At 38.8% G+C, this 12962-nt stretch overlaps 2 protein-coding genes across 8 annotated transcripts in view; one reads left to right on the top strand and one right to left on the bottom strand.

Moving 5' to 3' along the window:
• Positions 1 to 9944, bottom strand: part of LOC139821559 (uncharacterized) — a 29910-nt gene extending 19966 nt beyond the window's left edge. For 2 of the 7 annotated variants that reach the window (XM_071792700.1, XM_071792702.1), the window contains exons 1-2: positions 8470 to 8604; positions 2923 to 3176 (exon numbers count right to left, since the gene is read on the bottom strand). In XM_071792700.1, the coding sequence (XP_071648801.1) occupies positions 2923 to 2942 (20 nt within the window). In that variant the 5' untranslated portion in view covers positions 2943 to 3176; positions 8470 to 8604. Of the gene's footprint in view, positions 1 to 2347; positions 2859 to 2922; positions 3177 to 8469; positions 8618 to 9488 lie in introns of those variants that run through there. The other 5 variants (XM_071792697.1, XM_071792698.1, XM_071792701.1 and 2 more) reach the window with 5 other exon arrangements.
• A 751-nt stretch (positions 9945 to 10695) lies between these two features.
• On the top strand, positions 10696 to 12933 carry LOC139821566 (ester hydrolase C11orf54 homolog). The gene is made up of 7 exons (XM_071792714.1): positions 10696 to 10847; positions 11092 to 11359; positions 11429 to 11527; positions 11599 to 11777; positions 11884 to 12181; positions 12271 to 12437; positions 12573 to 12933. The coding sequence occupies exons 2-7, from the start codon at positions 11269 to 11271 to the stop codon at positions 12747 to 12749; spliced, it is 1011 nt and encodes a 336-aa protein (XP_071648815.1). The 5' UTR covers positions 10696 to 10847; positions 11092 to 11268; the 3' UTR covers positions 12750 to 12933.
• The last annotated feature ends 29 nt before the right edge of the window (positions 12934 to 12962 follow it).

The following is a 12962-nucleotide window of genomic DNA, read 5'->3' as shown; positions in this document are numbered from 1 at the left end:
GGCACACGTGTGAGTGAGTTGCCGCTGTTGGCCATTGTGTATATAGGGCTCGATTCCACGGTAAATGTGTTCTCGAGTTTCGCGTCGGCCAACATCCTAGAACATCGTAGAAGCATCCCCGGCGATGCGATGCAAGGATCGCATTTGTGTCACTAACGAGTTGAGCGACCGGAAATCCGGGGGAAGAGACGGGAGGGAGGATTAGAATGCCGACGATACGGGACGAGAACTGGAGGATCTACGCGATATTCTCCACTTTTATCCTTGTTTCCTGGAACACAGTCTGTCTACATCTTCATGAATCCCCCATTCTTTCGAAAATCCTGAAGATTAAGACTTACCTTTGATTGAACCTGATATCCCAGTGTGCGGAAATTCAAGGAAATAAGGATCGTATTCATCTAGTCTGATCGATTGAAGGATAAACTTTAAATTAATTTGATGCGAATACTAATTTTCAATTTTTACAAAACACTCTCTCTCTCTCCCTCTATGTATGCGCAACAATCTGGGACGAACGTCACATGATCGATGAGAATTAAATTTGATGCTAAAGGGAACGTAACGGAGGAATGCGATGCGATTACAAAGCGGGTATTCCTGATAATTTCATTGGCTCTTTTGAATTTGCATTCTCATTATCGCATACCTCTAAGTTAATCAAAACGACCGTTTGTATGGAGCACGATCAAAATTATAGGTCAATTACTGAACAATATAAATGTAATAAAGTAAAATTAATTAATACTATTGCAATAGGCGTAAATATCTAAAAACATGCATGAGGGAGAGAGGGAATACAATCTGATGTTGTTTTAAATAAGCGCGAATATTTACACAAATTTTCTCTACGTATTAACAAGATAAAAACGGACATGCATATAATTTATATGTACATTATATACATTTCGTTTATTTAACCATGATAAATGATACTCTTAGAAGCCAAGCTACTCTGAGAGACAAAAAAAAAAGAAAATTGATAAAGTTATAAAAATCGCGTGGTCTGGTACTAAAATTAAGAAACTTACAAAAAATGAATTCAATTAGTTGGATTCTGAGAGGCTCGAATAATGCTTCGTTAACGTATAATTAATGAAATTAAAGTTTAGTTCGATTATATTCTTCTTCGAAATCCAAAATAGGTTCTTCATTTACGACTGGTGTAAGAATTCGGCAAACATTATGACAATCGAACCATGTTAGCGCCATGGCAATCCACTTCGCATGACGGAATCTACCCAAGTAGCAGAGTGACGTCAAATCATAATAACGTCTTAATGATGTCTCTAACGTCAATAATACGTCTTTAGATGTCACCCTGCTACCTGGGTATCGACTTGTAAATAACCGTAAAGCTGTTTGGAAGCTTTTTCGATATCGAGCTTTGTGATATCGAGCCGGGTGAAGCGGCTTCGACATTAGGAAACTGAAACACATCCCCGGCGCGCGCCGTAAAGCACATTTATCTGATAGCGGCAGTGATTCCGTGCTCGTTTGTTCTCGGAGTTAGAGAGAAGGATACTCCTGTGAGCAGGGAAGATTAACAATTAAGCTTTTCTGTGCGGAATTATTCGTGCTATCGCAAACATTATTTTGTCGGAAACCAACGCTACGAAACTTAAATATCCCGCGTCGTCGTTGTTATGGCTGTTCACTCTGCATACGAAGAAACACAGGGGGTTGAGATCGCGAACCGCACTTGTGTACAGCAGATGTTTAAAGTGTCTAGCTTGTACTCCGATTACGATTGCAGAACGGCGAAGCTCGCGCGAGGCTCGTCGCGAGCGCGAGTGAAGCTTAAAGCTATTTGCAATACAAAGCTGTAGTGAAAAACTATGATACTCGTATCGCAGAGAGCCAGCTCTGTGAAGTCTCTGAGACAATTTGAGATCGATTCTTCCCCAACGAAAATGTCGAGAGGGCCGCTCGTGGCAAATTGTCACTTTTCCACATTAAATGTCCACGCGACCAATTCTTGAATTATATGTCGGTCAAAGCAAAGCCTCATTCGAGCGAGGTATCAAAGAAAAAATTAAATTCCATTATCTGAAACTTATTTCCCTGAAGACCTTTCACTTCTATTCTTTCACAACACGCTCGCTCCACGGCGACCGTCAAAGGCTTCGTTGGGAAAGAAAATTCGATAAAACTAGTTCACAACTGTAGTATCGCACTCTGTACAATCGCAGTTTAAAGCGCCCAACGCACGTGCGGCAGCTATGTGCTTGCGTATGTAGAAGATAAGAAATAACGCTGTAATGTCGCGTCGGTTCCGCGCGGCGCGGCAAGTCGTTGTGACATGCATGACGCAGTTTCTCAGATACCCTCGAAATGACATACTCACTTTATGCAGCGAATCAACGTGCAGCCATTAGCAAGCCCGAGGAAGCCCTGGATCCACCAGGAAGCAGCGGCGAAGCTTGGCGATCGAGGCCGTGGGCCGGCATCGCGGACGTCGGTCCGAGATGCGCGAAAGCGATCTGGAAAAGCGGGGTGCGGTCGGACGAACGGCGAAACGTTTTCGCGGTGGTCCTCCTCTCTCCTCTCTCGCGATCAGTCTCGACTTCCGATCGTGATGCAATTTCTTTCTTTTTTTTTTCTTTATTGCCCACCGCGTGCGACAAATACACGAGACCTCGGGTCTAGTGACGCACGCTTAATTGCGACAGAGAACAATTGAGAATTGAACTCTCCAATTGCTGACGGAAGCCTTATCGGCATCGACCCGTCTTCTCGTACGTCCGTCACCCGCGCGCGATTACTCGTGGACGCGCCGCACTTTTGGTAGAGCATCGGTCCGCGTAACGCGGCTTTCACCGTTCGCCAACGACGAAAGGGTGTCCGATCGCCCATCCCCCGCTTTCCCCCCACGAGAGAATAACGGTATCGGTGCGCTTCCGGAAAGCGGTGTGTACTCACTCGTTCTGTATGGTGAGCATGACTGCGGGCCGCAGCGGCGATGTCCGCCCTCGCCTCTCGCTTCTCGGTCTCTCTCTCGCGATTCGATCCCGAATCGGTTGCCGGAGTGGCCTGAATGGCACGGGCACGGCCTCGCGGGCCTATTATCTCATAAAGGAGCCGGCAGTCGGTGCTCGCCCTGTCCATTCAGTCGGGACATAAAGGTGCGCGCGCGTGATAGGGGCCACCATAAAAACCTCTCTCAATGACGACTACTACAAAATAATGCGACGACGGCCTGCAATCGTCGGCCTGCGAGCGCGACGACGATCAAAGTGACCACCACTTTCGGTCGTCGCTTTCGCGCCACGAGTCGTGGACTTGGTTTCTAAAGGGAAAATGCCTTCTGGGATACCACCCGATCGCCAATCCGCGTCGTTATACCCCCGGAAAGAAGCTTTTTCGCCGAATAAAGAGTCAAGGGAGGCACCTCGAAAATAAAATCTACATCTTAAGAGTCTCCGTCTTTACGACTCTAATAGCTGACTCTTCGACGAAGAACAGAAGTCATTCGCCGATCTCAAGCGGCATTATTTTTTTATCCGCTTTATATCCTATTTTGGTTATTATATTTTGACTAATATTGCTGTCCAGCTTGTGCCGTGAACTCCGTGTGCAGAGATTAATTATATATTTTTACATGCATTATAATTGCTGATTCAAATTATGTTGTTTTTTTTTTTAATTTCTTGCTGATAAAGAGTTAAAAAAAATCTCGAAAATAAAATCTGCACCCTTAAAAAAAGTTTTTTCACGATTTTAGTAGCAGGTTTTTGGACATAAAAAATAACTCTTAAATTATAATTTAAAAAACATTTCTACCTTTGTTAGTCCAATGCGCTAAACAAATTTTTGCTAATTTTGAATTAAAATTATAAGGAATACACTAACTACAAGTAGCATATCGTCATTAGAAAAAGTTAAAATAAGTAAACAGAAAAGTATTTGTGCACTGAAATACGCGGGCTCGCCTGTAAGTTGTTGTCGAGTGCTACCTAAGTGGCTTTTAAATCTAATGTCGTGGTAGAGAGTCAGTGAGGCTTAAAAGCAGAATCCTATTTAAAGCACTTCACAGGCGGTGCACAAAAATATCTTTGACCGACAAAGAATAGTAAAAATTTTTCATAATTAATAATTTAAGAGAAACGTGTCTTTAAAATTTAATAATAATACGAAGATTAATTTGCTGCAAAAAGTTTAGATATCTTATATAATTAGTAATAAACTAATATATACATGTATCTCGTTGTATTTATTCGTTAACTAATCAGAGGAAGAGAGAGATACAAATCTTAAACAGTGAGATTGTTTTTACGGTTCGTTTAACTTTGAACGATTCTCGGATTTTGAAATAACAAAATTTTTACTTTTACATTGCAATTAAATGAATGCAATTTAGATTGCTTTATACACATCATGAAACAAATGTACAAAAGGCTATTAAACTAAATATTTTACTCTGTCCGATATGCTGGCAATAACCCTTTACCAATCATTGTACACGTGAAACAGAAGCTCAGCGATGCATATCAATTAATTAATTGCTCCATGAATTGTTCCATTGACAATATCGATACTGCGTGTGTTAGGGCTCAATTAGTAATTGAATTCACAGGTTCAGGGCAAATGTTGACACAATTTATCGAACAATCGGAATCGACAATCGATAAGCAGTGAAAAAAATGAATTTTATTGAATTCAGCATCGTAAATTAATATTTCACTAGTCGCTTAATTGGAAAAACGTATTTATAGCAAAATGATTATTTGACAATCTTAATTAAACCGGATTAAATTAGAATTAGATTAAATTTGAACTCTATATATATAAACCGCGATATTAATGGAGAAAATATTTTTATTCTAAAAAAGAGAATGAAGAGGATTTCCATTTCGACAGAATTAGTACATCAGTATCGAATATGTATAATGCACTCTAATGTATAATTAATCATCGCGTGATTTAAATATACAAAAGGGATATCTGCTATGCCGAGAGACATATTATAGGTTTTCCATTTACGCCCACGCCAACAAATGACGTTGGTTGTACCAGTTTCGAAGTATTGATACACGTCGATAAAATTATGTCAAGCGACTGAGATTTTTTCTCAAGTTTCACGGGCGACGAACATCTATAAAATCATGTCGGGGCTTTCGGGGGAAATGACGAAACTTTTATGAGCACCGCGAACTCTCGTCCGGACGATCGGGAATGCAAATACCGTGCATGACTAAGCGCGTCTTGCATCCTGTTTTCTCAAGGATATGCATCAAGCTTGATCGTTGATGTCGAGCATGTTATTAATTTAATTTAATGGATTATAAATATGAATGGATCGAGATACATTATAACTCGACACGTTCCGTTTAAAATAGCGTAGAACGAATGAGCACCCCCCCCCCCCAGTGGGTCTATTCTGTAGCTCTTAACGACAGTTTCGTTATCGTTATATTTGCGTTGCGCAGATATTATGTATGGTAAAAAAGCTGCGCGACGACAATGTAACGATAACGAAACTGTCGTTAAGGAGTTACAGAATAGGCCTACAGGACTCAAAAAAATAATAATTTTCTTGAGGTAGTATAATCCCCCCTTCATACACGTGTCTATCAGGCGAGAAATTAACACATCGATAATCGAACGATCTTTATTTACCGATAAAATCTTTCTCAGCAAAAATTAGCACCTTGGGATATCAAGTTTCGATAAATAGCTCGGTAATCGATAAATCGAGACTGAAAAAATTTTATCCAAAGATAACGTTTATCTTAAACGAAGAGTATGGGGTCTGTCGAACGTACGCTTTGGGTATCTTTCACAAAAAAAGAAATTGCCCGAGAGAAATTCACGCGCGACATTTGCAAATGTCCCTATGACATCTCTCACGTTAATCTTATTGCGTAACGTTCTCCCCTTCGGTGAATCAACTGTATCATGACAATCAGATGTATAGAAGGACAAATGCTTCCGGCACGTCCGCGCAACTTGTTGATATTCACGGCGCTACGTCGGTTTATCGATAGCCACGGCCGATAAGTTCGCGGACGATCGAATGGTTCTGACGTTATCACTTCCGCTCCGCCAGCCTCCGCAGACTCCGGCCGCGCGCCACGCAAATGATAACGACGTCATAATATCGATAACGAAAATAACGGCAAGGCCGCCCGCTGCGAGACGGGAATCGGTGGAGCGTGCACCGTCGAGAGAAAGGAGGATTCGCTAGCGGCTAATTAGCGGTTAAACAGAATTTAGCCGGATCAATAATGCGACGTTAGTTTGCAGGAGCAACACACGCAGCAGTGTTTGTTTTTTCTTTAATTTCTCAATAAAGAATCGTTATTTTACATATTGCATTTCACTGCGCGAAAAGTCTATTAAAACTGTTTTTTAATTTAGCCAATTAATTAAACTCTGCTAATGAAATCTTGTTACGGCAAGCTGTATTTGTGAAATTAATTATTCGGTTATGTAAAGGTACCATTAACACAACATGGCCAAATTTATAAAAAAAACATAATAATATAATATAATATAATATAATACATTTTATATAAAATACGAAACCCTTTTCATACAAGTTTTAAAAATATAATATATAAAAGTAAACATAAAATTTGTTCAGTATAATATAATTTAAAAAATTTTACATAATAATTGCAACGTGTGCGGTTGAATGGCATTGGCATATGCAAGTAGCGAACCATGCCGTGTAACTTTTCTTAATTAAGCCAGAATCATTGGACCATATCCATGCAGATTGCAGATGTGATCTCAGCCGATCCATGCATCTCAGATGTCCGACCTGTGGCACGCGTCCCCATCTAACGTTCTAGCGAGTCGGACAATGAGGCATAAATTATTATGCATTTACGTCTCGCCGCGTATAAACTGAGAGGCAGTGAAGCGAAATCCAATTATGATACACCGAAGGACGGACGGGATAGTGCTCGCAGCGTTCGTCTTCCCCTCTGGACATCTCCACTAGGGAGAAATTAATTGCATCAACAATTGTGATTATAATATTAACATTTGTGGCCTCAAATTCGTCACCCCAAATCATAGTGTTAGCTATAAGGATAGATATCCGTGTTTTTTGCTAATGATAATAATCACGTAGAATTTCGAACAAAAAATTCGACTGACCGCGATATTATTTCGACAACTTCTCTTAAACGTGAATTGAGAGGTCAAGCAGAATTTAAAACTTAACGAAGGATAAAATTACGCTATCTATGCTGGTTCGTGTCTCTGAACCGCAATACGCAAGATGGTCATTCGTTCTTAATCGTCCGTAATGCAGAACCGGTAATCCGCTTTCTCGAGCTTGTTGATTACAATGATATGGAGCGTCTTGTATGCCGAGTTTATTATTCCCGTTTGTGCTTCTCGGGTAAGTACTAAAACTTAGTGTAGCACGGTTAGTTAGGCGACGTTGACGCAAACGTCTCTGAAAAGTCTCCGCGTCTCATCCCGACGAGGTCTTATAATAACGCTCTTAATAGCATACGTTACGCTCGTCAGAGCGAATAAAGTCGGGGCGTTTCACGATCGCGAACTTCCGCGATCGCGATCGCGATCGCGGTTGCACCGATAAGAAAGACTCTCCGAGATAAAGTCACAATTTTCTGAGGAGTCCATTGCATTAACATATGAAACATGCATTAAATTGTCAATAATATTAAACATTGATGCATTGATGGAGCACCATGAATGCTACCCTAATTTATATTACACATAAAGAGGTTACAAAATGAATTGGTCACGTTTATATCATATCGAAATTATTCATCCGGGATTAAAAGGGTTTAACGCTGACCGATCTACTGGTGTAACACTAAATCAAATTTCCAAGGCACCAACGCGTTTTGCATACATTAGGATATAAATTATTCTCGAGAATATAAAAGTGCAGTTAAAGATCTGACACACGGTAAATGATTAGTGTCGCACTCTAAAAATATTATCTTAGGTAAACCAAAATCGATAGTACTATAATAAATTAAAGCTTTACATTTACGAGAACATTTGTAAAATACAAAGAATGCGTATAACTTCCTCCATTTTATTAAATATTTTTGAATATTCAAATTATTATTTTTTTAAACTACATTTTTATAAATTTTTATTCTTGACGCTGTCTTATCTATATGTTACTTTATTCTATTCTTATTAGTATTATTTCTGCATCTTATACGATGTTTCTGTGTCAAAAGTCTTCAAGCTTTTCTTTTCTTTCTCTCTTTTGCAATGCAATGTGAGTGCCATTTCAGTAAAGTAATGCCGCGTCGAAGCAACGATTTAAACAATTCAAGCAAGCGAGCTTTGAGAAGAAATCGTCTAATAGTTCAAGGGTTAAATCGATCTCAAACTCTTGTGCGACAACCACCAGTAGGCCGCAGCGTATCGTGCAAAGGGGACATCCAAACGGAGTCTGTCTCCGCGATAGGAAAGCACGTCGGGAAGATCGTGTGTGTATATACCCTTAATAGAGAAAATTGTTCTTACGCGTGTACAATCGAGAAGAATGAGGGACACGTGGTGGAAGCCTCGCGGACTTCGTCCTTTCTCTGTTTCTCTTTGTCTTTGTCGCCCCCTTCTTCTTGTACCTCTCCTCCTTTTCCTACTCTGAATCTCTGGCCCCAGAGAGAAAGCACTTAAGCCAGAAAAACTTAATTCCTTAGTAGAAGCACTTGTACAGATATGTAAATTATATATATATATATATATGTATGTGTATGTATGTATGTATATATTTCTGATCTTTATATATATATACATATTTACCTAATTATTACATATTATAACAAAATATATCTGATTATATACACCTAAACATTTCTAAATTCTGTATAGAAAGATTCTGTATCGACAATCGACATTTGATACCGTTTATCCTTTTAATATTATTAAGCTTTACTTAATTTTTATTGTTTTACATATATTCTATATTGTTATTGTGTTATATTATATATTTATTATGTTTTGGTAGATTGGAAATTTTGTGAGGATTTCGAAAATGCAATTTAGTAATTATTATAATGTGATAATATGTGATAATGTGATAATGTTATACCTGATCATAAATTATTTTGGACAATAGAACTTATTATAGCTAACACGCAGTTAAACAAATTAATCGGAATTAATTGAAATTATTATAAATGCGAATACATAAAACCATTTCTTCCAATATATGTGCATTTAAAAAAAAACATATTTGCGAATCAATCGTTTTGGAAAGGTGGAACACACAGTTTCAAAATGTTTATATTTCTAAAAAAAATACAGGAAATATTGTCAACGTAATCACACAAACACAACCATATTAACATTTTATCCTACGTTTTATCCGATGTTCCTGTGTCTGTCGTTAAAATTCTAACGGCTATTTAAATAACCGTTTACAAATTAAATACATGTGTCACGTGTGTACATCCACAAATGTGAATTTATACGAAGAAGATCATTTCCCTCATGTATTGCCCTTTCCAAAACAAACGCTTCGTTTACTAGCTGTTATTTACTTGGCAACGATTGTGTGTTAAGTGCTCTCTCTGTTTTTTCTTTTTATCCCTCCGAGGTCGAAGATATTAGATCCCTCTCTGCGTAACCGCCTCTCTCTTTCTTTCTCTCTCTCGCCCTCCTTCTATCGCTCCCGTTTTTTCCCCCGCGAACTGAGCGCGATCGTGTAGCACGCGAGCCGATGCAGCCGCCGCCGACGGAGCAAACAGGTGTTCCCGCGTGGAATGCGCGACCGCATACTGACGCCGCGACGCCGACACGCGGCGTCGGGTCAGTCTCTCCCCTTCGGGGAGATCCCTCTCGACTCCCCGTTGCAAGCCCCGGCAAGCTCCCTTCGGCGCGCGCGTCCTCAACCCCGAGAGCGCATCAACGATGACGCGCCGCGCGTACGCTCGCGAACTTCGTTAATTCCGAGCCGGCGAGAACGAGAACGCTCTATCCGTTGACGTGCGACGTGCAGAGATATTGGCGTAATGCGTAATATGTTCCCTTCTGCAATTTATTATTCGCGTGCGTACTTTCCTGAGAAAGCTGTTAAAAATTCATACATATACACATAAAAGCTCAAACGATTTTAATTCTCTCAGATCAGATCGTACATGACGGCACCAGACGGCACCGATTGCTCTCAAATAAACGATTGAACTTTCTATAAAATAAATTTTCCGGCGGCTATAAGCGCATGTGAATTAATACTAAATTAATTTATTGATTTCAAACATTGCGTCAAGAAAGTTTTGTTTAAATATTTAAATACTTTATTTATAAAAATTTATAATATTAAAAAACATGAAACATTTTTAGTAAGAAAAATACGAGCAGAAAACTACAATCGCGTGAAGCGCTATTCGACTGGATGTCACGTGAATTTTGTCACGCAACAGATGAATCCGAAATGGCGGAAAAAGCTTCTTTTTATTTATATAATATAGTATAGATGAATATTATATTTTTCCTAAATTATTATTATCGATAGAATTTTTAACTCGTTTATAATATTTCCGAATTCCCGTGATATTATGCATTTGGATGCTTATAAAAATGAATGTTAAATATTAAAAATTATGATCTTTGGCTAAGAAAAGTTTTCTTCTGAATAGAAATGCTTTCGATTTATTAGTTTATAACGCTGTAAACAATAATAAAAAGTTTTTCGAGAGGAGAGGATTCGAATCTATCATACCGACCAAGCGGCCCCTGACGGTTTGCACGTGTGACGGTGTTGACGTGTGTGCGTAAGCGTAAAGGCACGTGGCATGTCGCATATAGGTATACATGTAAACTTGCGAGAATGTCGACTAGATTGCAGTCTCGTTTCCTTTTTTATAACACTTTCAATGTCATAATATGGTGTAATAAAGGTACTATTTAATTTCGTGCATTGTTCTGTGTCTCGTATTATTAAATTGTGTCTGTATCGTAAAAATACATATGAGTAATCTTGTGTGCAAAAATTTTCTTATTACAAATAAATCTTTTTGTAACGCATCAATAGGCTGACGATACAATTTTGTTAACGTGTTAACAAATGTTATCTATTTATTAAGAGTTATATCAACGAACACGCTTATGCAATAACATAACCATGCATCTCTTTTTTTTCAGAGAGCGGAGGAATCTTTCCAAGTCCGTTATGATTCAGTAAACAAGATATCCGGTGATTAGATAACATTATCAATAACTGCAGAATATACATATAGTTCGATACACAGTTATTTGGAGTACCATTCCAAGCTAGTCCTTTCGCTGTTTGCTAGTGTACTAATTCTCAAGATTCTCAAGATGAATCGAGGCATAGAACCTCTGGATCCATCCAAAATAAACATCACGTCAAGAACATTGCATCAACCGCCTCTCGACGAGTTAATGAATGGTAATTGTAAAGCATTTTGGATTTGCAGCAGGAAACTGCGGGTAGTAATAATATAATTTTTGTTTATAGTCCTAGGAGAAGGATTGACTGCAAACTTTGCGGAGGCCACTGTCGAGATGGCTGATTGTCCTGATTTCAACAGATGGCCTTATTGTTTTTATCGGGAAGGTACGCATATAGAAAAACAACACAAGCATTTGGTCTTTCTCCGAATCCCATATCTTTGATAATACTTTCAGGCTTGTGTGGCAATCCGATTATTTTGGATGTTGGTGGTCCAGCGTATCTTCTACCAACTGTCCAGAGAGATAAGTTCTACGATGTTAAGTCGTTGCTGCGACAGTTAAATTACAACCATGATAGTCTCGTTATCGGCGCAGGAGCTGGTCCATGGCCACATACAGGCAGCAATTGCGAGGTGTGTAGGTATTATAAGTGCATTATCTAAATTGCATTAATAATATCTTCTAATTTGAAGGAGAGAGAAAGCAAACTTATATAAATAAACGAAAGATTTATTTCAGCTTATTATGAAGTTAAATGTATCAAACCACCGAGTCTCGCCAGGGTATAAACTTAACATGGGAGTAGGGAATGGGACGCATTATGCATTTGTAAATAAGTCCACTGGAAAGTGCTTGTTCGAGCGTATAGTTGCTAATGAAGATGAAACAACTTTCGCATTGTTGGCCAATCTATATATATCCGAAGGCAAGCCAGGGAAAGTTATAAAAGTACGCGCTAAAAAACGTACCGGTAAACTGGACTTCATATCATGCATGCAGAAAGCGTTGGAGAAACAATACGGAGATAAACTCGTAGGTAGGTCTCACGAATCATCATTGCTATATCGATAGCATTAAACCAATATGGATACTCGAGTAAACGTCAAATATATCTAAATCTCTTAGGTTTGGGTGGCATGTTCGAGATGAAGAACGGAAAAGTGAAACAGCATATTATGCCAGATTTTTCGGACACCCCGTTGACTACCGAGGCACAGCTTAACAACTGGCTACGTTTCTATGAAATGGAGACCCCTCTGATAGCTGTCGGCACATTTGTCAGCGCTGAGACAGTAAGCTTTAAAGAGATTCAATTCGTATGAAAAAAGAAAGAATATCAGACATGTTGGAGTACAATAATATATAAATTTATTTAATGATTTTATTTATCTTGTATTTTCAATTAAAGTACTCGTTCCTTCTGTCAGGATTTAGATCTCAGAGTGCAGCATTTCCACAGTTCTTTCGAAGAGAGCAGGTTGGGTGGACATTATCACATCGATACAACACCGGATACTATTGAGTACGAGGGCTACTTCAATGTGGCAGCTACGCTTTATCGTGTCGATCAACCGCCTAATAAACTGCAGTTTGGAAAAGATTAATTTCGTACTTCAAATATTTTCACATCAGATTGAACTTTATCAAATAACTTTATGCCAATGAAATTGTAACAAAAGAAGATATGTTGATATAATGTATTTTGTTAGAATTTATACAAATTTATCTAAGAAATTCCATTTTATATGTTTAAGAAATAAATATATTTGTTTAAAAATACAAAAATAATTAGATCCGTTTTTTCTTCAAAATGCCTT

Source organism: Temnothorax longispinosus, chromosome 11 (genome assembly GCF_030848805.1).
Source record: "Temnothorax longispinosus isolate EJ_2023e chromosome 11, Tlon_JGU_v1, whole genome shotgun sequence".
NCBI classification, from domain to species: Eukaryota; Metazoa; Arthropoda; class Insecta; order Hymenoptera; family Formicidae; genus Temnothorax; species Temnothorax longispinosus.
Note: the sequence above shows the minus strand (reverse complement) of the source record. Positions and strands in the feature narration are given on the sequence as shown.